The sequence below is a fragment of the Coturnix japonica genome, chromosome 4 (assembly GCF_001577835.2).
Source record: "Coturnix japonica isolate 7356 chromosome 4, Coturnix japonica 2.1, whole genome shotgun sequence".
Classification (NCBI taxonomy): Eukaryota; Metazoa; Chordata; class Aves; order Galliformes; family Phasianidae; genus Coturnix; species Coturnix japonica.
Window position 1 is genome coordinate 61,855,384 of NC_029519.1, and position 26,037 is coordinate 61,881,420.

The 26,037-nt window shown below is 40.6% G+C and overlaps 1 protein-coding gene across 13 annotated transcripts in view; it reads right to left on the minus strand.

Annotated features, from left to right (window-relative positions):
* Window positions 1-26,037, minus strand: part of LIMCH1 (LIM and calponin homology domains 1) — a 153,388-nt gene that overhangs the window by 32,660 nt on the left and 94,691 nt on the right. For 9 of the 13 annotated variants that reach the window (XM_032444096.1, XM_032444102.1, XM_032444101.1 and 6 more), the window contains 11 exons: window positions 24,706-24,816; window positions 20,074-20,269; window positions 15,501-15,750; window positions 14,549-14,815; window positions 9,653-9,943; window positions 8,125-8,379; window positions 6,702-7,046; window positions 5,721-6,002; window positions 4,919-5,152; window positions 3,774-4,022; window positions 2,865-2,900 (listed from right to left, as the gene is read on the minus strand). In XM_032444096.1, the coding sequence (XP_032299987.1) occupies window positions 2,865-2,900; window positions 3,774-4,022; window positions 4,919-5,152; window positions 5,721-6,002; window positions 6,702-7,046; window positions 8,125-8,379; window positions 9,653-9,943; window positions 14,549-14,815; window positions 15,501-15,750; window positions 20,074-20,269; window positions 24,706-24,816 (2,516 nt within the window). Of the gene's footprint in view, window positions 1-2,864; window positions 2,901-3,773; window positions 4,023-4,918; window positions 5,153-5,720; window positions 6,003-6,701; window positions 7,047-8,124; window positions 8,380-9,652; window positions 9,944-14,548; window positions 14,816-15,500; window positions 15,751-20,073; window positions 20,270-20,555; window positions 20,663-24,705; window positions 24,817-26,037 lie in introns of those variants that run through there. The other 4 variants (XM_032444100.1, XM_032444099.1, XM_032444103.1 and 1 more) reach the window with 4 other exon arrangements.

Here is a 26,037-nt window from a genome sequence, read left to right on the forward strand (position 1 = left end):
GTTTGAATTACTTCTTCCTTCAGCCACATCCCAGGACAACGGGCACAGCATACAAACAAATGGGGAGATTTAACAATACAGATCTCATGACCACAGATATTCTGCAAAGCTCCTTGGGACTGCAACTATGCTGCCTTTCTGCTGACCAGTATCAGAAATGCTGTTCTGACAAAGACCTGGGGAAAAAAACACTGTGCAAACCAATACTATAATTTGAAGGGCTGGCTCTTTGGGATACTGTGATTGTTTTTAAGTTATACTACTTTGTTCTTCCAAATTGCAGTTGTTCTTGTCAGTGGTGCTATACAGCTTTTGTTTTGTTTTGTTCTGTTGTTGTTTGTTTTTTAACAAGTCCAAGTAAGTATTGAATAAAAACGTCCTCAAGGACTTGAGTGTTCAGACTATTTAATTAAAAAAAAATGAGAAATATGGTAAGAATTTTTATAAGAATATGTTAAAATACGCAGAGCATTTATTATGTGGCTGCATTACCATTTATAAACACAGTAAGCTTTAAGAAACCCTAACAAAACAAAAAAGAGACAGGATGGCTAAAGGATCAGACTCCAGTAAATAAATACTCAAAATTCTCAGCCCACTATAATTCATATGTTGGTCTTAAAGTATAAGGCATAAGCCTAAATGAACGCTGGGCTGTCACACTGCCAGCAAAATTCAACGGATCTCTTTGAGAGATGGGAAAGGGACTGATCATCAGCAACATGCTAGGTAAGTGGAAGGCAACTGCAAGGAGAAGAGATATAGTCATGCATTTCAGCCACATGAATTTAACCTCCTGGTGCCTCTCCCTTTTTGGAAGAGACTGCACTGCCAGCAGTTGGCCACATAACAGTGTGCTCAGCTATATCACCTGTGGAATTTTCTTAGCAAAATGGTGACATTTTGCTAAGTCTTATCTGGAGAGAAACGAAGATGCCCCATAATTCTGATACAGCCCCTGCCAGACACAAAATGGCTCTAACTCATAGGCTGGGCAGAGTGCAACAGAAAAAAACACTGTAAAGCAACAGAAACTGGAAACCTGACAGAAGGCCACAGAAAAGCCTGGGAGCAGAGAAAGAAAAGAAGGAACCACAAGCCACCTCTTGCTGCCCTCCTGCAGTGTTCACAGTGTTGTCCTCTGCCTTTAATAATGGCTATGGACTCCAAGCAATCACAACATCACAGCAGCCAGGGCTGTCTCTTTACTCCAATTTATGCTAAGGATACCCTTTCTGGGAGCTGGAGACAGCCCTGGGGCTGCTGACACAATTTGGTGGTGACCAACCAGCAACGGGAACTTGGTCAATCTAACATAGGAATTCTGCTGCCAGAATAGCTCCAAGTTTAGGGCTGAATTCAAGTCACAGTTTTCAAAGGAGACTTGACAAACATTTTGGAAGCATTTGAAATGTCAGTTCAATTTATTTTTCCTACTTGTGAGCCACATCTTAGTAGTTTTTTTGCAAATACTTCAGGAGGAAAAATACAATCTTACATTTATAAGACCTTTACAGGCAGTTTAGGAAAATAGTTGCTCTGTAAACTGTGGCACATCTGGAAAGGGTGACAATAAGGCTTGAACATGTATTGTTTTGCCTTTTTAAACAAAATCCATGTAGAATAAACAATATGATTTATTCATATCTTCGCTACTCTCTAATAATACAGCCAAAGACACTGTGATGCCTCCATGTACTTTCTCTCATGTTTGCATTTAATACAGACATGCAAAACCATGGGAAACAAATAAGCAAATCAATGAGACAGGTAATGCTCTACAAAAAGGCAGGAGAGGCACCACTGTAAAGCATAACAGTTCTGTGTTGTTACACTATCTAATCTCTCATTTCGATCAATAGGATTTCTGCTTCTTGAAAATAATTACATTTACTCTGTGGCTCTTTGGGCAGTGGACGCAGGCTTTGCACAGCATAAAGGAGATAACGCTCGTGCACTACACATATTGTAAACTGAATAAAGCCCTCTATGCCATTTTATTCTGTGATTTTATATGGGAAACAGAGAAGGTTGCATGGATGTCTGTGAACAACATAAGGATACTAAGGACAAATTACATGTGTAGTCCTAAACTATTTCTTTGCTTCTGAACTCCCGCACATTGTAATTTGGAATAGCTGATACATTTCCACCATGGCTTCTTAAATAACGCTGAACATTATTCTGTACTATGGTTCATATTCATCCACACACAAAAGTTTTAAGTGCAATAAATGCCCCCATCCTGCTCCTTTGGTTAAATGTAAAGCACTGAGATGAGAAGCTTAAAAGAGGAAAGTTTAGTATATTATTGAAGTTAAACCAACCTAGAAGAAATTCAAAAGAAAGCTATAAGATACAATAATGGAACAGCTGAAGGAGGTTTTTTTCCCTGACAATTATTCCAAAGTTCACAATGCATTTTACTTTACTTTGGGCTTTCTTTTTTGTCTTCCTGGTTTAACTGTACAGGTCACACTTGGGTTGTTGTTTTTTCCCTCCAATACCCAGTCCAGGTTCAACCCAAGTCTCCTAACCTACAGTGGATTTGAGGCAGTGCAAAATCAGGAGAGGAAAAACAAAAGAAGGAAAAAAAAAAAAAAAAAAGAAGAACCAATGCTTTAAGCAATAGCTGCACATTAGTGTTATGCTCAGTTTTTATGAGTGTCTATGTATAAATTATCTTTAGCTGCAATGTAAGCCATGTTGCGTTCCATTTTTCAGTACAGTTCTGAAAAATTTATTTGCTGAAACACTGCAAAATAATGATAAGGCATCAACCGTATTTTAAATTAGTAGAAAGACTGGAAAGCATGCAGTGTAAGTTGTTTAAAACAGAATCTTGTGAACACAAGACAACTTACTCTGCGTCATCAGACACAGCAGTTCTGGGGCCGAATCTACAAGACCAAATATAAAATTAGAGCGTTGATAAACACATTATGTATTAATTGCAACTGGACCCATTAAACCTGGTTAACATTCCCTTGAACATCCAACCTGTCCTGGTAAAGCAAACCAAAAGAGAACATAGTTTTCAGAGATAATCTATTCAGCACACAGCACTTACCTTATTAATCATCCATAGGTCAAACTGCCCCAAAACATCATCCATCCCTCCCTGCCTAATGCCCCCATTACAAAAATGTGCTAGAGTATACCTAAAGTGGGTGTAGAAAGTAGTTATTGAAAACAGACAATATATTCACATTTACATTAAAGTGCCACGTATGTGATGAATGGAGACAAAACTTAACGGTTACATTCCACAACGGTGCTCAAATCAACATTACCATAGGATTCCCTGTTTTTGTTTTGGTGCAGCTGAAAAAAGGTACCAGTAATACACAAGTCAGTGTCATTCACTGGAGTGATTGTCTTGTTTAGGGTCATGCAAATGATGTGTCTGTATCTGGGATTTATCATAAAACAACATGAAATACAAAGGTTGACTCTGCAACATTTTCTGATCACAAAGAAGCGAGACATGCATCCCCAGAGATGCCCAGCAGCATCCAGCTGAACCTCTGCTACTCATAAGCGATTTTTGTACGCACATACATATTTCAATCAGATATTTGCTTTCATTAGTTGTAGAAAAGAAAACGTTACACAAATACTCTTTTTGCTTCTTAGAAGTGTGTACAGACATACAGTATTTTAGTCTGGACTGAAAACACACCAAGCAATGCAAAATCTGAATTCTGAAGTGCACACACAGTAGAAGAGCAAAGGGTGACCAAGCTGCGTGATTCACACCATACAGAGCTCACGTTTGCAGATGCTCTTCCTTGGATGACAATGTTTCAGTTCTGTTTTCCTCAGGAACCATCTGAAGCTTAGATGTTCCATCCAGGTGGACTTCATTAAGGCTATGATCACCCACTTGGGCAGGGCACACAGTATCCTCTTGTCCTGCAGGAGGAAGACTGCCACTTTCCTGCCCTTGCTGCTGCTCTTGTTGAGGTAGAATTACAGGTTTTCCAGAGCTAGTAATGCAGACTTGTGGACTTTTTTCAGGCCTGAGTGAGCCAAAGGCAGCAGTGCAAAGAAATGTATTAAACAACATCTGAAAAATCACGTGTACGTAATGAAAAGTGTGACTGCAAGTTAACCAAAAAAATTCTACAAACACACAGCTTTTAGACACACTAAACTATTATAACAGAGTAAAATGCCTGTATTTCCATTCTTCTATGCCAGTAACTTAAAATTACCAAAGACTCAAGTTTTGACAACATATTTTAACCAAGCTATTCAACTGAAGGTCTTCTCAACATCAAGCCACTCCTGGCTGAGCTGTACATTATTTTCCATTTATGTACGCACAGGTGTGTGTGTATCCTTCCTCTCTCAAGTACTTTGAAGAGGCAGATGAGTTATAACGTTCATGTGGCTCAAACAGCCAACACATGGCTCTGTTCAAAGGCTTAACACTCCATCTTCACCACACTGCACTGGTCATCTGAACTAAGACACCAAATCTTACCAGGAGGAAACTAGTTCAAGTGCTTTCTTATCCTGTTTGGGAGTCACTGGCACCAGCTAAACTATAGACAAACACCTCATCTACCACATCCACCACCTCTGTTTCTATCTGGAAATATTTTTAGTGATCAGCTCCTATATAAGTAGAAACCTCTACAAAAGTAGTACAATCATGCTATATTAACACCTATTTTCACATGCTGTTAGAATTTTGCATCTGCTACATCTTTGGTCTAAGACTTTACAAGGCTCTACCAAAAAGGCCAGAAAACCTACACTGCCTATTAGAGCAGAACGAGTTAGCATAGATTGAAGAATGAGTATGGAAGAAACGTCTGCTGGGCCAGCAGCAACTCCTCCAGATCAAGAGATCTTGACAAACAGTCTGCAGGACCAACTGCAAAGGAAAGAGAGGAACAGACTTTCTTACCTCGCAGTTTTCTTTTCAGGTTCTCTAGCTGTGCCCTGTTTATTCTGCTGCTTTGAAAATGGCATGGGAAGGAACTGCTTAACACTTGGCCCCGGCTGTTTTAGAAAAGCTCCAGTTCTTCTGGCCAACATGTCATCTCTTTGCGGGTCTGGAAACTTCACTTTGTTTTCTGTTCCACCACTCTGCTGTTGAGGGATTTCAAGCTGTTCTTGGCTCTCTTCTCGTGTTACAGTACTGCTCAGAGAGACAAGTGACACTGTTCCATGATAACATTCACTTGCACAGCCCAAAGGCAAGCGGCTGTTGAGGCAACGTGGGGTACTGCTACTCAAAACACAGCTGCAGGGTGATGGACAACTAGGCATCTTTCACTACAGTGCAAGGAGTGAAAGCAAGAGGAAACTACAACGAATGCCACACTTACGTAGGTGTTATGTTAGATGCTGGAGATTGCATAAAAATATATGCAAGGAATTATTCCCTTAGAAATTGGCATAGGACTCTGGAGAAAGCACCATGGATTGCAAAAGAAATCCCCCCAAAAGATGAAAGACTGTTTTCATGCTGCACAGCAATTAACAATTGAAGTATTTAAATATTATGAAAGAAAGCAGACTGTTTTATGTTCATAAGATACATTCTTGTAAGTAATTTCATAAAACAGAACACATGCCATGATGAATGAGTAAAACACATCTTTAAAGGCTGAATGGAGAATGGAATAACATTGCTGACCGATCCAAGCTCACACCACACACAAACCAGGCATGAAGCTCAGAGGGATTTGCTTCTGTTCTCTGACCTCTCTGCTTGTGGAGTCTTCAAATCCTTCTCCTGAGCTACTGACAGGGGAGGACAATGTATTGGAACAGCGCTAGTTGTGCGCCTCTGAAAGGTCCCCATCCTTCTAACCAACATATCATCTCTCTCAATGTCAGGTAAAAGTGCATTGCTTTCTTCTTCGGTGCTTTCTTGCTGTTTGTTCAAGCTGCACAGGGCTTGTTTCTCAGAGATGACATCAATAGTAGCAACAGGTGACGGCGTGCTCCTGAAACATTCATCTGTACCTGGCTGTGCTATCTCCCTAGTGAGGTCATGAGAAGCATGACGTAGACAAAAGGTTCTTAGGTCAAATGAAACATAAGGGGAAGAGTCCTTCAACTCAGCTCGCAAATGCTTTACAAGCACACAAACTTTACTGAAAGAATTGCTTGCTAAATGCATTCATTAAAAAACTTGCTACAACTGCAGACTAAGCAATTAAAGAAAAGCCAAATAAATTTAAGCTCTGTTAATATGTTAACTTCCCTGAGCTGTCATTCTCTCCAGATAAATGCCAGAAACACAGAGCACCAGTCTACCTTGGTTTCATGGCACTTCATCTTCAAAAAGAAAGTAAATCCATTAGGGCTGAAGAAAGCGTTTTCTGAACAGCAGTGAGGCCTGAAAGCTGAGCAACAAATTCCTAATGCACTGAAAGCAGGCAGAGAAAAGCAGCTGGAGATCAAGAGGCAGAAAGCTTTAAAGATAGCTCAGCTTCTGAGATACCAGCAATTTCACCACTAGCCAAAGCTGTTGAGGGAAAAGCTCGGAAGGCATATGCACAGCATTGTTTTGTGTAACTCCAAACATGTAATGATGCCAGGAAAGCATCAGATGCCTTCTGAACAGGGCTGTGCGTGCAAGCAGCTCCTAGGCATGTGCCACCCCCATGCAGCCCAGCCTCCTGCAGGAACAGGTCCAAATTCCAGCTCAGCAGCGCATCCTAAGCCACACCAAATACCTGGGCTCATTCTGTGGCTTAGATACTGCATCACTGTGCTCAGCAAGCTGGAGACTGCCAGCAGTGGTTGGAAGAGAGCTTTCAACATCCGAGTGAACCTTTACTCTGTCTTTCTTGCTTTCTTCTCCTGCTTCACACCTGCGCGAAGCTCTGCCGATGCTGAGCTTGTCCCACTTCTGCTGATCAATCTCAGTTACTGGCCCGAAGTGCACAAACTTCTGCTTGAGGCTACCAGCCTTTCTGTTTGCTCTGGCTTTGCGGACAGCAAAATCATCCTGGACTGCTGCTTCCACTGTGACTTCAGCTGCTGGTGGAGTGTCACTGGGACAATTACAATCTTCTTCACTAGTCAGAATGAGGAATAAGACAATTCATCCTAAATGAGACCCCAGAGTAAAGCAAATTAAATGCCTCTAAGCTTTTAAAGGGGTCCTTTTTAAAAATTCAAGGACACGGATAAGAAGAGGTGTGGCACACTGTGATCTGACAGATAAAGTCTATGGACATGTTGGGAAAACTCTGGAGTTACATTCATGAAAGCCCTTCCTTAGGGGAAGGCACATAGTCATGGCCCACTCAAAAACTGGGACTTCGTCCTGATACAGCTTTAGTTCCCTTATCAGCCCACACAGACCTGGGACCACAGCACCAGTGCACCCTACCTGTCACACAGGGGTGCCAGTGGCATGAGAGCACCACAAAGGGCAATTCACCCATCCTGAGAAGTGGGCACTGAATCGTGATTTGAAGAACAACTTAATAATTCACCACAAATTTAATGGAGAGATTACTAACATCTTTGAGATGAGAGAATGATTGATTTTTGGGTGGTTTGTATTAGAGCTAGAATTACACACAGTACTCACATTGTTAGCAGAATGCATGAACAGATGGCTAACTTTAATTGGAAAATAGCATGCGCCTAAACAGGAAGCCCAGGAGTTGTTACCCTTTCCTACTGGAGTCACAAATCACCTGCATACATTATAATCCATCTCCGCAGGGAAAAATTTTAGAATAACCACTTTATACCAGCTCCCTTTGTGAAGCTTTAGCTTGCGATATAAGCACGTTGATGCCATATGACAAGGCTCCTACAGCTCCTGTTGTAGTAACAAATAGTACTGACATATTTACTCAGCACAGTAAGATGCCATGCAGATACATTAGCTCAGGCCTCAAATGCAGTACGGACATATTAATAGAAAGAGATGCTCATTGACATTGAAGACATTGAAGCCCTGAAGCGTGTCCAGAGAAGGGCAACAAAGCTGGTGAAGGGTCATGACAATTTTAATAGGTGAAGATTGATTGTCATCAAGGCATTCTTCTTGGTTAAAAGCACAAACACACACAAATAGACTGTGACAAAAACGAACATGCTTCCAACAGTGCCAGCCCTGTCCACAGGAATAAACTATACCTGGGCTCTCCTGACAGTTTCAATCTTTTCCATGTTTCCAGATCTGCTTTTGTTATAGAGGTGTTCACGAAAATCGTATCTTCTTGTAGCTGAGGAAGGACACACTGAGATTTCCGCTTAGCCAAATCATCTCTTTCAGCATCAACTACTTTCACCTGCTCTTCCTCCTCTGATTTATTCTTCTCAGTCTGCAGAAGTGGGTTCTCTTTGCACGTCACTGTCTGTCTTGCTGATGCCATTTGCACCTGGCTTCCTCTAATTTAACACGTTCCATTTCAGCAAGAAAAGATATTTTGAGGGAGCAATGACAAGTCAGTATCAATAGAAGAGGTTCAGAGCACAAGAAAAAACTGAATTTATAAGCAGATTATTTTTACATTTAGCTTAGGAAGTAAACATAAGAAGTTCCAACATCCAATGACTTCATCTACACCGCTCTGCTCATGTACCACTGAGATCGCTTCATTGCATGACTTCTCTTTCTAGTTCAAGCAACAGAAATCTTGGAGTTATTACTGTATGAAGCATTTCTGTAATAAGCCTTTTCTTAAATTGTTACAGATATGCCATTTGCATATTATTAGCAAAGTGAATTCAAGCATTTTTTTTGCCTGCAAACATACTAGAGAATATTTCTTTGATCTTAGAGTCATGTCAATAACATTAGAATACTAAAACGTGGTTATGGGTTCTTCAGATGCCCTGCCAAACCACTCGTTGAAAAATACTATTATAATCAAACCAGCAACCAAAAGACAGGTTTTGCACAACTGAAAAGAGCTACTAGATATTAAAAGAATTTTTGAATGTATCAGTTATTACAATCAAGATCCCATGCAATGTGTATATAGTGTTTTTATCTAGGATCGTTTCTCTTTGCACAAATAAATCAAAATACTTGTTTCCTGAAAAAGATAGGTGCCTCACAGATGCCTGTATACAGCAACTTAATAAAGGTTTGTATGACTGACCTGAAGAAAGAAAAGATTTTGTAGGCTGAAACCTTTAAGCCATCCTCCATTTACAAAAGTATTACCGTAAAAGAAACACCAGGTTTATATGTGACAGTTCAGTGCAGTATAGCAGGCACAGGCACAGGTATTCAGTGCATTAACTTAAGACTTATCTGAGCCCGTGATTTATGCAGAGTAGTAAAAAAAAAAAAAAAAAAAAAGCCAGCATCAGTTAAGAAAATTTCATTCAAAAGTATGATTCTAAAACGTTCAGCAAAAGTTGGAACTGGCACACAAAGCATATCTTCTGTTTTACACTACTCGCCCTCATGAACTGCCTCGGGTTAGGCAATGAAAATGTTGTTATTTTACACTCTGCCAGTTTAAGCTCCTGGTCTTGATTCTCTGATAGAAAGTTACAGTAGGTAAGCTATATCTATTTTCTGATCATCTTTTGATAAAGCATTTGTGTCACTTTGCCCCGAAGTCTTTTGTAGACAAGACAGCTCTAAGCCCTACCCAGCGACATGCATTATGAAATAAAGTGTTATAATAAAAAGACCATGAATGCACACCTTGCACGTTCCTGCTTTTCCACCTTCAATGGCTTTTTATTGCCTTCCAGTTTACTTTTATCTTTCTGTGTATAGGGTCCAATTATAAAGGAGTTAAATGGAACTACATGTTTGGGCTGATTCATCCTGGCTCTCCGGGTGGCAAAGTCATCCTTTTCTAAATCAGGAACTTTACTTGCTGCTTCATCTTCTGAACCAGAATCCTTCCCTTGATAACGTGTCATGAAGGGGTTTTCCTTGCGAAGGATGATGTCTGGGGTGCTTCCGTTGTCTTCCAGTGTTTGCTTTTTACTGACACAGACCAAAATTAAAGAAAGCTCCTGGCGCACCAGGGAAGGAGAGGGGAGTGGCAACAGGCATCTCCAGGTCATAACACAAGCACAGTTAATCAAATGCGCTTCAGGCTGCTGTTAGATTTGGCAAAGACTTGTTATAAATAAAGTGAATCATTTGCAGGTTACAAATCTACAAGGATTTCACACAGAAAATCAGTCATGTTGGACCTTTACTTATTTTAGCCATGGTTATAAGAAATACTAGGAACTAGCTTATCATACAAGACGCACTGAATGCAGTACTGTGAATGGCATCATTAAACTCCTCTAACACCTCAAAGAAAAAAAGATTTGATGCAAATACCTGATCCCCAGCCAACACTGCTGAATCCTGAAATACCAGGTTTTGGCACTTAGGCAATGCTTATTTATTTGTTTGTTTGTTTTAAAAATCTTAGTAGTATCTGAGGCCACATGCCCTAATATTCCTAACTGCTTTTTCTTCTCATACATATTATTCTTTCTCTAACCACTCCCCCTCTCCCACAAATAAGGCCTTGGCTCCAGTGCTGGTATACAGTAGGGTGTTGGAGACACCATTATTCTGGAGCAGAGGGCCATCTGTCTTGCTCAGAAATTACACCACTACCTTGTTGCTACTGAAGATTACAACAACAAATACCCTTGACAGCTGGTGCTCAGAAAGACTAAGCTTACTATAACTTGTAGCAGTCAATATTCTTAAGCAAACTGAAGAGACAGATGGCAAGAGCTAGGTGACTCTCCTGTCTGAAACTCAAACTGTAATCACTGATATTGTGGACGTTCAAGTATCAAGAATTAGAACATTCAACACAGCAATTTTGTAGACTGCAAATATCTCAGTTCTTCCTCTTTCTTATAGTACATCTTGTTATACCAAAGCACAAAAACGTATTGAATAAGATTAAACAAACTGACATTACAAAAGCTAATCTAAACAGCTTAAGATTGCTTCAAGTTTCTCTTCATTTTAGGACAAAAGTAGTGTTATAACAAACTACCTTTCTAAACATTTTAAAGCCCTGCAAACCCACTGTACACACCACTTAGTTTCATGATTTCAGCTGTCCTTTCAAAACACTGCTGAACAGAGTTGCAGAGAAAGGTACTGAAAAGCTATAAAGCAATTCCAACAGGGCAGCCTGGCTCCAGCCTCAGAAATGGAGCAACACAGAACTGCCTCTTAATCTAGACAAACTTAACTTTTTCCATAGACCACTGTGAAGGATCATGATTTTATGTCAGGCAAGACACAACACCAGCAGATGGTGTAGCAAAGGGAACAGTGTCCTTTCCTGTCTGAGAGCATCTCTGTTCAAAACAGCTTCAAACAACTGGAACAGATGGGTCTGAACTGCCTCATATTTCATGATGCTCCAAATTTCCAACCTTCCATCAGCAAGTACTGTCCAATCCCTTGGTATATTTACATCTTAAGTGAAGATCTGAAAGATGAATGATTATTTGTGTAGGTAGGTCGAAGGTATTTCTCTATGCTTTTAGTTTCTAAGAGTTATGTGTAACCAAGTGATTCATTAGGAAAAACAAATGGATTTTTCCAGTCTCATGTCCATCAACCATGCAATTTCTGAGTGTATTTAGCAACAAACAAAATGGGACTTAAAATTTTCATAGAATAACAACTGTGTGTCACTGTAATGAGTAACTAAGCACCTTACAGCTTTTCCTACGTAACCAGACTTCCACAATAGTTTCTAGGTTAAGAATATTTTCCATTCATTTACATTTTGTTTTTACTGGAATCAGAGATAAGCTGTGACATTTTTGGGTCTGCTGAATCTGTGTGACAGTTCCAGAAGTAACTTTAAGGGTCAGTCTGCCATAAAGATAGCAAAGAGTGTAGTTGTGAAGCCTGCAATGGGTCAGAATTCACTACAGACTGGCCAATTACACTTGCATACCCAGCCCCAGCCCTTACATGGTCCACTCCAATACAGCAGCTGCTACCTTCCAGAGTGTCAGACCCTGGCTGTTTGTGCTCCATGGAACAGGGTCCCATACAGGCTTGTGGATACTTCTACAGCATGTTAGAACAAGAGGCTTTTGCAAGCTTATGCACCATCAAAATTAAAGTCCACATCCCTTCTGCAAAAAACGTGTCAACTCTTGATTTGCTCACGTTTCTCTCTTTCTCCCCACCACCTTCTCCATCATCTATAAATTCTTCTCCCCTTTTTAGGGAGTCTCTTTAACTGATCCGTATCTTTCATATACACTAGTGTAAATAAGAGACATATGCATGCAACAGCCAAGCATGGAGGATCATATGGCAACAAAACATTGTGCCATGAAGAGATGATACACTGCTTTGGGAAGGGTGAATGCTTTTTGGCATGCATTTGTCAGGTGAGTCCTTTCCTACACACATACTTTGATTCTAATCAGTGTATTTGCATACCAGTTAAAGTTCTTCCTGTGCTAAACCCAGACACATCCCCACTGAGTTTCAGCTTAGGGAACAATTAGATGGCTCGTAGAACACAAAGTCACAGCTGATGTCATGTAGAGGTCAAAAAGTTGAGAGGAAAATGCCTGTAAACAACTCACAGCAAGTGGAAAACAACTGAAAACCTCAAGTGAAAAAAAGAGAAGCTGACATTGTAGAAACATGTCGGAAGAGCAAAAGGAGAAGATCACAGAATTAGATGCCAAGAAGACAGAAATTGAGAGGTTCAAAGAACAGGGATTAAGAATGAAACATTAAGAAGGGTGATCAAACCCGTTGCTGTATCCTCAAGTATCACCAGTCAATTCTTCCCTTTCCCTCACTTGTTAGTCTTCCATTTTCACAAACATACCCTTGTTCCTTCCAGACCTCCGTCCCTCTCCAGTATGCTTTCTACAGTCCCTGGGAACAGGCTGCTACTTTATTAAAGTGAAGCCTGGGCTGCCAAGCTCTTGACTCTCAGCTTGGGCAGAAAACCAGTGGCTCCTCCTTCCCTGAGCTGCCAAATTCCAGGATTTGCTTTTTCTGAGAACACGGAGAGAGAATGGCTTGTTATACCTGCTTTCCTCCTTAAACCTGCTTTCCTCCTTAAACCCAGTCAGAACAGTGGACTGTCCAAGGAAAGAGAAGATCCAATTCTATGCCAAAGAGACCCAAGCATTTGCACACACGCTTTTCTTACTTGGAGAAGAAGAAAGCAGATCAAATGCATGGTTAGAAAAGGGGCTCTCAGATAATATGGTGCACATCCTCCTGATGCAAATGCAAATAATAGTGCTATTTGCTGTGTGCAGCACTGCTAAACACGAGCTAATGCTACAGATTACCTTGAATACCACAGACTTAGACTTAGAAGATGATAATGCCTACTGGTTTATGGATTCCTGATCAACTGGCACAGTAACTGAGCCTTTGGGACCAATTTAAAATTGACACTTATTCCTTATTAGTGTTTGGCTTTGTAAGTAGTAGCCCACAACCACATGCAAATACTGTCTTTTGACAGCTTCTGAGTGACCTAAGGAAAGGCCATGTGACTGTGTGACATTTGCATATGGCTGCAGACAAGCTTAATCATATCTACAAACAAACCGTATAATTTACGAGCTGTACTTTCAACTACAGCTATACTCCAAAGCCCAGATTGTAGACCAGCATCTGCTAAACTACTCACTGTCAGGGTTTCACCCCATGCTTCACCAAATTTGCATCTCAGGAAATTGCCTCAATCAGCATAGAAATCTGATGAAGATTTTCCTCAACAATTTAAAGGAAAATGTTTTAGATGCGAAGACACTTGGATACTCATCCTTTAGCTAAATCATTCTCATTTGTAAGAGTATGGTCTTAGGACATGTTAAAACTCTGTTTATGCAGGCCATCCCCATGAGGATTTGACATCAGATCATGAAAAGCCATGGGCAGCGAGCCTAGCCATCATTCAGCTACTCAGTTAAAGAACAGGAAACAACCAAATTGAACTACATCCAAAAATAAATAGTGCAGGTAATAAGTGAAAACTACTGATACTCAATGCCAAAGCCAGTCAAATCATGATTGCTGAACTATGCCTCCATGCTTTAACTGGTGCATGTATTAACAAGCACTGTACTTTTACAGTTCCTGCCTTTAAAAATAAATGCATCATTTATTAACACAGCTAAAAACATTAACCACATTAGAAGTGTGAGTCAGTAAACTGAAACACTGCATTGACAGCAAGTATGTCTCTGAAACTTCTGCCCGAGGAGAGCGATTTCAATATGCATATACATGTTTGTTTGTTTTTTTAATTAAATGCAAGAAAGCATCTAGTGGAAAGTGACAATTAGTTTGTGTAGCAGTTTCCTTGGAGTTTGTTTACATTATGCTATAACATAATTCAACCACTCAACACAAACACAGTTAGCATCACACAACTCTCCAATGCACAACTGCCACATCACAAGCTTTTCCATACCAAGCCCTTCACTACAAGGCTAGCCATTGTGAGTGCTTAGAACGCTGGATTTTTGTTAGGAGAAGTGAAACCGCAATGGATTGAGGAAGCCCACACTACAGCCAATCCTAACAATGTGAAGCGTGCACAAATTCCCACATTGTTGGGCTAACCTGCCATAGCGCTGGGCAGCTGACATGACCTTAATGCCAGCTTGTTCAAGTCTTCTTAACTTTCTGATCTCTGCTTCATCTTTTCCCTTGAGTGATGATGTTTCTTTTACACTACATGAAGGAGACTGGTCTATGGAATTTCCTTCATTTTGATTCAAATCTGCTTGTATTTTAACAGGGCTTTCCTCAGGAGCCACGGAACCCATTTTCTCCTTTTCACACAGTCCTGACGTTTCACTTTGTTCTTCTTCTATGGTTTCAGGTTTGCTAATGAATTATACATACAAGGTAGTTTAATGCATGTTGTGCCTGGTACATAGATACTTATGTATTACAAACAAATTTGGTTTTTATCAAGATGTCAAACAATATTCAGATGAATGAGGCAGGAAGATGATAATGCTCTTTACTGGAAGTTGCTCTGAGGCCTAATCGGAAGTGAAATATCAGTTGATAAAAACAGCATGCAGAAGCATACAGTCACAGTTACATAAACCATATCAGCATCTAAGATACAACAAACAAATCAAATAAATAATTAAAAAAGAAACACAGCATGAACATTACCTATTTTGATCAATACATCAACATAAAATATTACTGATCAGTATCATTTAGTAGTGAGCAACTGTCTTGAGAACTGAATAGGTTATCCACAATATTTTAATCCAGCCTTGGTTTTGAGACCACAATCATGGTATTCACAGTAACCAATATCTTGTCAAATGCAAGCTATACCGTGCATTGTGTAGTAAAATAATGACATTGAGACAATGATTTTTCACTCTTTGCTTTTCTACCATCTTCACCAAGTGCTACAATTATCAATACCATCTCAGCAAGAGATTTATTACAGTGGAAGGCACTCCACGTATTGTGAAAAGGCAGCAAATTGGCTAAGGGTTAAAACGTCATCACCAAGGAAGGGAGAAGTTGAACAGGCCAGTCTTACCTGAAAGGTCTGTCTCCCAGTGGTGAAGTCGCAGTGCTCCAGCTCTTTCGATACTCTTCTCGTTCAGCTTTCTTTTTCCGAAGCGGAGCAGGTACATAGAAAGTCTGATTGCTCTTGTTTGGGAGGTACTGGTTAAAAGGCACAGCTGATTTAGGTTCACCGTGTGAGGTCCGCCTCGCCAACATATCATCTTTTTTCACATCTGGCATCTTTCTGTGTGGCAGGTCAGTTTCTGAGTCACTTCCTCTCCCTAGTGAGGAAGGAGAAAATAATCCTTCTTCTCTTCTTTTCCATCCAGATTTTTAAAAATTATAAATCAGAGATGTCAACAAAAAAATGACAGCATGTGAGCACCAAGAAATGGAACCATTTTTACCTCTATTCGTATTTTAAAATCAGCTAGTGAAGGTAGAAGCTGCAATACCTACGCAGATGGTAACTTTTCAACAACCCTAACTTTTACCCCTGAAAAACTCATCTTCAGCCACAGGTCACCATGCAGGATATTCCAACTAACTCTGGGTCAGAATAATCTAAATTTGTTACTCACACAGGACAGTTAGAGCAGCTTACCTGACTTATGTCCAACTGACTCGTGGCAGCACATATAGGTACATTTGACCTGGTTCACTCTCTTGAAACTAGACTTACAATTCCATATCCTAAACTCCAACAAAAAAAGGGATGCACACCCTGCATGACCAGAACGGCAGGGATCTGTGGACGTTTCTGCAGACACATGTTAACTACACTTTAAATGCACACAGCATCATTCTAGATCAAAATTTTACAATAAGCATTAGCTGCTGTAGATCAGAAGACTCAGGTATCTGTCTCCAGTCTCACCTGGTCAGTCAGTTCATTGCAAAACAAAGAGACTTCATCCTCAGATGTAAGAGGAAAACCTGTAGAGTTTGTGGGTTAGAGCAGTACTGCAAAGACTGAATAACACTTGTGGACAAGGAAAACAGGTGAGAAAAAGAAAAAGAGTTGCAAAGAATAAGATGGGAGATGAACAGAGCTGAGAGATTATTTTGTACAAATATGAAATAAGCTTCCTGATATTCACAACTCACTTAAAAACTGTATTCACAAAGGTTAGGAAAATACTTTTCCAGCTTGAAAATACAGTTGCAAATAAAACTCCCCAGCGGTAGGGCAAGTATATTAAAGAACATTTCCAGTGGAACCACCCCATTTTGGCAGTCACTTGGTAGACATTCACTAGATTCCCTGCACCATCGTGAGCCTTTTAAAGTAATTCACAAAGAAGCCATACAAATTGTTCTCTCCCAGAAGTGTAACATCATCACAGGCCCTCATTTGATGACTGAAGTGAGTGAAACACATAGCCAATTCTCCCACCAGCATTCAAACGCTCTCCCAGCTTTGGAGTGCTGGCTCTCTGGCACTTGGCCCCTTGGCAACACTAGCATATGCAATAGCTGTTATCCCTGCCTGGGGAGAGGGGGAAGCCACCCAGACTGTGTCCTCTTGCTAATTCACTATGCTAATAAATTACTAGCCAGTTCACTGAGCTATCTCATGAAAAACTGAAAACAATGAAGTAATAAAAATCACAAGTAGCTTGTATATAATTCAAAGCAGGGTGAAGGAACATTGGTCTAAATATGGTAGGAATGTTATTTGCATAGGGCCTTTGCAGCAGATTGCATGATTCAGTGTTTGCATGGAGGGAGATGAAGAAGGAAAGGGAACAGTAAAATAAGACAAGTCAATGGAAATCAACTAGAGAGACAAAAATCACAATGTACTTTTTGTCAGAAGGGTTTTGCTTGGACAGTTTTGATTAAGAGCGTATGACAGCCAGCACTGTGATTGGCAACCTCTGCCTCTGTCTAAACAGAAACTGGAGACCACCACAAAATCACAAATATCTGAAGCAAAGATTTGAAGACCTATAATACCATTAGACAAAGCAGGGCCATAGAGGAGCTCAAAGCAGGTGAGAAGATCCCTTCACATTATTTGCTATTCTGTTTACTCTTTCTTTTTGTGTTTATTTTTGTATTGCATGAAAACTAGTCTTGAAGAGGTGGACAGAAATGCTGGAACAGTAGAAGACAAATAAGAAAGATTCCTCTTCCTCATTAGCTGTGTGCCTACAAGCATATCCAAGCTCGGTACTTCAAAGGAAAACAGCTTATTTAATTATTCATCTTTTACTCATAAAATTATTTTCAGCTGAGATTTGAAAAAAAGAAAAAAAATCACTTTAAGCCAGAGCACTCAATAGAAGATGCAGCTGTGCTTTACATTTATAACATTAATTTTGTTCTTCTGCATTTCCAAGCAGAAGAAGCAGCCAGTTTCCACAACCCATAACAAGCAGTTATATGCTACAGATTTGCACACAGCAGTGTGTCGAGGGACCTACATGAGTTCATAAAAGGCGTTGTGCACAACTGCCAACAACGCAAAGGATTTATATGCTTCTGAATTCATCAGTGACTCTGGAGCAGGTCAGACTGCAGTTCTACTGACTTTAACACACGATGCTGCTCTGTCACTAGTCTTGTTTGTTTGCTGCCAAATGACAGGGGCCACGTAGGACACCAGAGCAGCACCTGAAGAGATGCTGATCACTAGTGGCAACAGGGAAGGTGGTATTACTTAATGCTTTTAGCTCAACTCATCATTGTTTTACAATCACTTACATGATCTCCAGCCTTTTTTTTTTTTTTTTTCCTAGGAGTACAAGGAATCATAATTTCATTTTACTTCATGTTCCTAGGTTTATAAAGATCCTATCTGCGAAAAGAAAAGTGAGGAGTATCTTTTCCTCCCTCCAGCTTTGCATAGATAGTACTTCTACCAACAAACATGTGCAGCTGAGTGAAACACTGGCCTGTTGGGGTTGCAGGGAGAGGTTAGACAGAAAAGAGGTCAGCCAAGCTACACCTCAGCTGCAACTCTTGGAAGAGACAGCTGTGAAGTCATGGCAGCAGCAGCAAGTAGGGAAAATGGGATGCATTAGAAAGGATCTTCACAATAAGTCACACACGTGCACGCTACATCTGCATGCACCCCCAGTCTGGAGATGGTTAAAGATGAATTTTTAAGAACAAGCATTGTATGCTTGCATCTTATTTTGTGATTGTTATGGACTCAAGAATGTGACAAGGCAGTATGTCTTAGCTATGGCAGCAAGCAATCAAAAAACCTTACAAAAATCTGCTAGCACAGCGGAACTTCATTGGAAGCAGCTTCAGGAGGAGAGTGAAAGGCTGCCCAGCAGCTCCCAACAGGCAGGGAGAAGCCAGGAGGAAGCAACACTTCTCAATTAGGACAAGTGAGGAGCTCATGTTTACCAACAACACACTTTTGTCCCATTAAGGAAGGCAGAAAAATGGTTTCTAACATGGAGACTCTATTCAGTTCTGTGTCTGAGGAGTCACAAGGCTTTTTCAAGCCATCAGTCCCAATGGCTGGTTTTTGATGGCTGTCCAGAATCAGTCATGTAACACATGCCACTCCTAACAGCTGAGCAGCAGAACGTAACCCTACTTTCCCCATAGCTCCTTTACAATCCATCTGTGATATTGGCTCTCCCTGCCAACTTTTCAGTTTTAAGGAGTTCCCCATCACCTCAGGAAATCTCTCAGGCATCCGGTTATGATTAGCACCAGTTTCCTTCGCACTGCCAAAAGCGGTATGAACATCTGGTTCCTACCAAAATATCTTTCTGACCTTCCTTTTTTATTAAATTAATAACATTACTAAAGAGAAGTGATTCGTGCATTGAATATAACTTCGTCTGATGATGAAGTTCGACTTACTCATTTGTTTGTCATGAATGCAACCAAGCAGATGGAGTCTGAATCAAGCGTCCTTTGTTACTGACCTAGAATCCTGCTCAAAGTAGGCAACTCAGTGCATGCTCTACACCTGCCCCTAGAAAACCCTTCCCCACATCACATGCTGTATTTGCAAGCCTCAGAAAGCCTCTGGGAATCGAACAAGAAAGATGGAGAAGCAGCACGCCACCTGTAAGGCAAGAGCTGGACTCAAAGGCATACAGATATGGCCAGAGCTCTGATGGTGGGAGCTGTTCAGTTGCCCAATTTTCTAAATATCACAAAAGTTCACATGGCACTTGGTGGCTTGTTTTATATCAGACTTCAAAGCTCAGACAAGTATCAGACATTTCCAAGATATTTCTAGGTCATTTATCTGTCTAGGGTTTATTTAGGCAACATTTTATTTGCTTCAATATTTCCCCCGTTCCTGCACTTTTATTTCTTGCTCCAGCCTAGCTTGAAAGTTAAAATGAGTCTGCATAACATCCTCTTACACCATAACCCAGAAAAGCACTATCCCAATAATAAAATTACACTGCAATGATGTAACTCATTTTTCAAAACTATGCTATCCAAACTGAGACAGACTTCAAGTTAGCTGTTGGCAAAGTCATCTGAACCTCAGGGAGCACAAATCAGCATTCACAGTGAAGCTCTCCTGCAGGATTAGCACGATTCAGACTCCGTGCCCAGCTTCTGAAAGGCACATTTACTTCAGAGACAACGCATGCCCGGTGGCAACAAGTACTCACCATCACTGCTTCCTCTGAGCACTACATCTGGGGATGGTGTCTGCTGCGAGCGGGAGCCAAAGGAGTCCAGACTGTCAAAGGAATCATCTCTGCCGTGGCGCGGGGGGGAGAGGGAATCACTGCGCTCCGAGTCCCAGCAGTCTATGTAGCCGCTGTCACGAATGCTGCGCTTTGGGCTCTCGATATCCTCTGTTTCCTACATGAAGTACAGTAGGTACCTCTTCATAAAGAAGCCACTGACATACCAAGGAGATTCATTACACAGCAGATAACGCAGCATCTTCCAAAGTACTAAAAACCTCTTCCCCTGAAAAAGATTTCCTTGCTTTCTACCCCTTTTCCCCCTCATAACAAAAGTGCAAGCTTGCAATAAACCCAATTTTATGCTGATTAAGAGCAAAGTATGCATATTAGATTAGATTTGTAAGCTGTGAAAAAGTTGCAACAACCGAGTTAATAAAGTGATCAAAACCAAGAGAAACCTGAAACGTGACTTGTCGTTCATAGTCCATAGCAGCAACAAAAGCACTACAATTCTAACATCACGCCTGCATCAGGTTTAAGTCTGCTGCTTTGCAAAGGATTCCCCCTCCCCTTGCCTATCTATTGTATCTGGCTGGGACACCAGCAGACAGCATTTGTTGTTGCTGCTTCAGCTCAGCAAAATAATGAAGCAGTGTGCCCCAGCCTCCCTCTACCTTGAAGAGAAATTCCTGTTATGAAAGAGGGATGTCTTTCTGAAGCAATCAGCAATGAAAAATATGCAAAATGCTTTTCCTGATGCCTCAGAAGAATTCAGTTGTGCTCTTTACTCTTTGCCAGCTCCTGGCTCTGGGGGATATGAAAGCGCTTGTAGCTGACCCACATGTTCAGAGCAGTGAGAACAATGGTTGTCTTTGACAGCCCTGTGATTATAAATTCTTTCCAGTGCAAGCAGCACATACTAAAACACTGAAACTCCAGCAGAGGGAAAAGGTCAATAGAAGCCATCCTCACCCCTGTATTATAATAAATCCCTTGTTTTAGAGAGTGTCTTAACATTAATTACAATAGCACAGGCGGAGAAAAGCAAAAATAACTTTTATTCAAAGATAAACCTGTGTGATGCTTTTTTCCCTCAGCAGTAAGTCTAAAATATGGGTGCCATTATCGGACTGACATCTTGTGACCCAAAGACGAAGGAATGTGCTTGTTTTGTTTCTCTTTTTCCTTCCAGAAGCACTTGAATATTAATTCCTAATTAAGAAGCACCCCCTGGTCACCACTCGCTGGAGCACAAAAGCTACGTTCAGTTCGGCTCCCACCAGCCCTGATTGCACAGGCATTGCCCATCATTGGCATAACCAGTGACGAGATCAGCCTCAAACGTCCCCATGTGCTCAGGCACCTCTGTGACAAAGCACATTTGCTGCTGAAGTGACTACAGGAGGAGAGCACTGCATGAACACACAGACAGGAGGCTTGAGGTGAGCTGGAGACAGCAAACTCACCGTCCTGCAGACTTCTAAGGAAGAAGGCTCAATTAATGCCACTTGCTGCCAAAATACCATGTACAGCAGCAGAGATTCTCTAAGACCAAGCTAAACTGTGATAGCATCAGTGAGTAACTTCACTGCAAACAAAATTAAAATATGTTCTAAAAACAAAACATATCTAACAAAGCAGTAATTGAACCCTATGTAATTTCCTTCCCTATTCCTGCCTAGCGCATGAGTTAAAATACTGCCAGAAATGCCAGACAACAAAGATTTGTCTCCTAGAAATCTGCATGGGTTACACAGACCCAAGAACAAAACTAGAAATCCTATCAAACCCTGTTTGTGACACGATCCAAAATCCTTTTAAAATCCAAATTCCCTAAATCCCCTCGCTCTTCATACCAATCAGCTATTCTCAGTCCTCAGACACACTTCCATTTTCCTGACCCACTGTGTCTGAGTGACACAGAAACGCTCAGCAGCTACAGGACTTAAACTCAGGCAAAAAAGCCCCGTCCTGTGCTTGCTATCTTCCAGAGTTTGAAAACAGTCCAATTGTGAACTAATGAGTTCTGCAGGCCTTTCTTTCAAAAGCCTGTTTATGTTAATTCCGCATGCAGCTCACCAGGAATTAGGAGGCAGGCACCACAACGGTATCCTAGACTTCTGCAAACACATCCTTTATGCCTTCCCCTTGGCAAACATCCCTCCCAGACAAATGCTGTCTCACAAATGGGTACTTGTCCATCCCCGAACGAACGTCATCTCCCAAATATTATCAATGGGAAAAAGAAAGTGGTTATCTGCAGGACCGATAGCTCACAACAGCTCACTGCCTTTCACCCTATCAAATTAAAAACAAAATATGTCACCACACTAGTGCACACTGGTATACTATGCCATTTTGTGGTAGCAAAAGGGTGGCTGTCCAATGGAAGATGCATTTCTGCAGGAAATTCCACCCCCTGAATATAATCAGAAGCTATGAATGTTTTGTCATTGGGAATTTCCAGTTTAAAAGTAACGAAGAACACATATCCAAATAGTTAATGAAATTAGAAACACAGGGGTATGAATAAAATTAGAAATGAATAGTCTTTTCAGGATGGGAAGCAGAAAGAAATGAATCCAAGACAACTTACATCTAAGCTGTCCTTTGATTTCCTTATTAAAAAAGGAGAGCAGAGGGGATTTATAGTGGAAGAACCAAACCAGACTGAATTTATGGTAGACTTAATTATTAAATTCTGTGCAAAAAAAAATTGCCTGTAGAGAATGTGATAAAGTGTCTTTTCAGCACTCGAGCTCAGCTATAAAGAACATCAGAGCGTTACACAGCATGATTAACATGTTCAATTTTACAACCAAATCCTCTTTAAATTTAGAAAGAGAAAAGGCCACGACAGCTGATATGGAGTACTGCCGGGGAACAGGAGCAGAACTCAATACGAGTTGCCAGTGACCCCTCATTACCAGCACAACCTGAACAGACTTTTCAGGATGGTGAAGTGCTCCGTTTTTACATTAAAGGAGTATATAGCTTTCAGCTTTTATGAGATCTCTGCTCTGCTCCCAGTTCCAACATCTGCAACAAATCAAGTCCCAGTCTCTTGCTTTGTCTTCAACCTGCAGGCTCTGCCCTGCCTGCCAGGCACTCTGCTGCGAGCTCTGCTGAGATCCCCACCTCTGGAGCCTGTGCCTTTGTCACACCAAATGTCCCTACAGATGATTCATTAGATGAGTAAATATGACATGGAGAAAAAGGAGCCTTATGTTGCCAATTAAATATTAAAAGATAAACTGTAGCACCATGCTGCACTAACACTCAATCAACTTACACTTTTTTCTGCCTTAGCTTCGATGGTTACCTTTGTTTTGCTTTTCAGATTACAAACTCTGATGTGGGGACTCCTTCCAGCACTGAGTTGAAAACAACTCAAGTATTAGCTCAATTTCTTTTGTGCTTAGTCTCAGTCCTATCGCTCTGTATTGTGAAGTTCTGAGTGATTAGCAAAGGCCTTTTTAAATGAAGACCAAAATAAACCTCTACAGAGAAGGAGAAATGTCACATTTCCACTTGCTTTGTGCTCACAAATGGGGATGTTATCAATCTAACTGAGGGCCTCCTGTGACACTGGGATGTAGAAACTGATACCTATCAGCCAAATATCACTTCCTGTCTAGGGGCAGCCCAGCACTGGCCCTCTGAAATCCAAGAGCAAGGAGCTACATCTGGTGCAGACGCAAGAGTTCAGAGTTTGGGTATGACAATGTGAAAACAGTCTCCCATGGTCCCTAGATCTGTGGGATGGGAAGGAAGCTGCAGGCAGGAAGCTGTTTGAGAGCTGGAGAAGGTATCTGCATGTTACCTCATGGGCTGTATGTTCAATGTATGTAGCATCAGAACCAGTTGTTTCTGTCTTCTTCCATGTCTGCTGCTTCCAATCCCAGAAAATGCATGAATGGATACCAGTGCGGAGGCTATATCCCACTGCAAGGCTGCAGGCATGCTTTAGGGCTCAGCCATAAGTCCCCAGACCACTCTACAGCAACAGCAACTTTTCCTTTCCATCAGAGCTCAGCTTATCATACACCACCAAATCTGTTTTCAGTCAGAATTTAGAGCCTGCCAAAACACAGGTTCATCATAACTATGCCCTTTGTAAAGCATAATCTCTTCCTTCTACCCTTCAGTTTTATTTAGTTACTTTGGTTTAATGCTTTATGTTACAACTTAAAAAAGAAAGAACTGCCCACGAGAATGAATGTTTTAAAGAAAATAAATCTCTTCTCTCCCAAGTCCCACCAGCCCACTTTTGAGTCTCAGCTCTTCAACTTAAAGCTCTGTGTCATAAATGAAAATAATTCAAACCAAAAACTGTGGAAATGAAGATGACAGAGCCAGATGACAATTCTCAAGCCCTGTTTCACATCAACTGCTGCATCATTAATATCACCACAAAGCTGGCTGCCAAAGAAAGTCATGTTTATGGCTTGGTAAAGTCAGAAACATTTTCAAAGGAGACAGGGGTTTATGAAGTAATTTGTACTCTAACCCATCACTTCTCTTACATTTAGCAACAAACATGTTATTTATGGGAGTAATCATTTGAACTAAATTTTTATTCCCGAAAGACAACAAAAAGATAGATACCTTTCTCATTTGTGCCAGCAAACCTTCAAACTCCTTCAGGTTCAAGGTTGATCCACTATATGATGTGCAGCTGTTTGCTGCTTTTCCTAGCCAATAAATGGTGACTAATACCTGCAGAAGTTAATAAGAATTAATTGAAGCCATCCTCACAGTTACTTAGCTTAATTTACTTCCCCTTAAACATTTCTCATTTATTCTAAACTGTCCAGTAGCACAAGACTTTGCCATAAATCTCAGTAGAAAGGGAAGAACCTGACAGTGGTTAGGCATAAACACATCAGGCAACTATGAAAATTTAATCAGGCCAACAGAAGATGTAACTTAATACATTACATTCCTGGTATTATAAAAAATGGTCCTGTCGTGTCTGCTTGGAAAGTAAACAGCAAAAATAAATCTGAATAGAAAAACTAGGCAAGAAATTTGAAACTGTCCAGAAAAGACATTTGCAAATATGCCTATTTGTACATACAATAGAAAAAAGCCAAACACCTAAAGAGAACTTGTACTGGTGGTTGCTAATTGAAACAGTTGTGATTAATGGAATAAGCAGAACATCTGAAATGTATTTCTGCCCATTTCAAGGAAACAAAAGGTAGTTCAATTTTTAATCACCATAATGTACTTTACTAGATGATACAGGAACATTTACTTCCAGTATTCTGCTAGCTTAAGAAATGCTCGGTGAGTGATTAATCAAAGGCCATGAGCATCTGATTGTTTCTAATATACTAAATGGGAAAGAGTTCATGGTTTCATTCAAGTTCTGACTTTATGTCTATCCATAAAACAAGAGTCACTTCAAAACCAGCAGAGAAGAAATGCCAAGAATTGCACTTTCAAATGTTTAGGCAGCAAAGGAAACCTGATCTGACATAGCTGGTGCTGCAGTTGTTTTAGGAAAGGAGAAATTAAGATGCTCAGGATGGTCAAATCCAGCACCTCCAAAAGCAGTGACATTTCTTTCATGCAAGGAAAGCAAACAGTTCCATGAACCCACATGTGTCCTCAGCTATCGGGCAGCAATATCTTGAACGGATATAGCAATTTGAACTGGAAACTGCTCACCAAAATTAATCTAGATTGGTGTTTTGCATTGGTTAAACACCACAGAACTTAAGGCATTTTCTCATGTAATGCTTATTATTTCTGTCTCTTCCATGGCATGGCAAAGCATTTAACTGCAGAATAAACAGGAAGTATTTTGGTGTGGAAAGCCGGTGCAACCAAAACCTAATTATAATTGCCTGTAACAATTGCTATTAACGATCTTCCAAGAGTTGAATAAACTGAAATACAGTATTTTAAGTACTGACAGGTCCATATAATGCA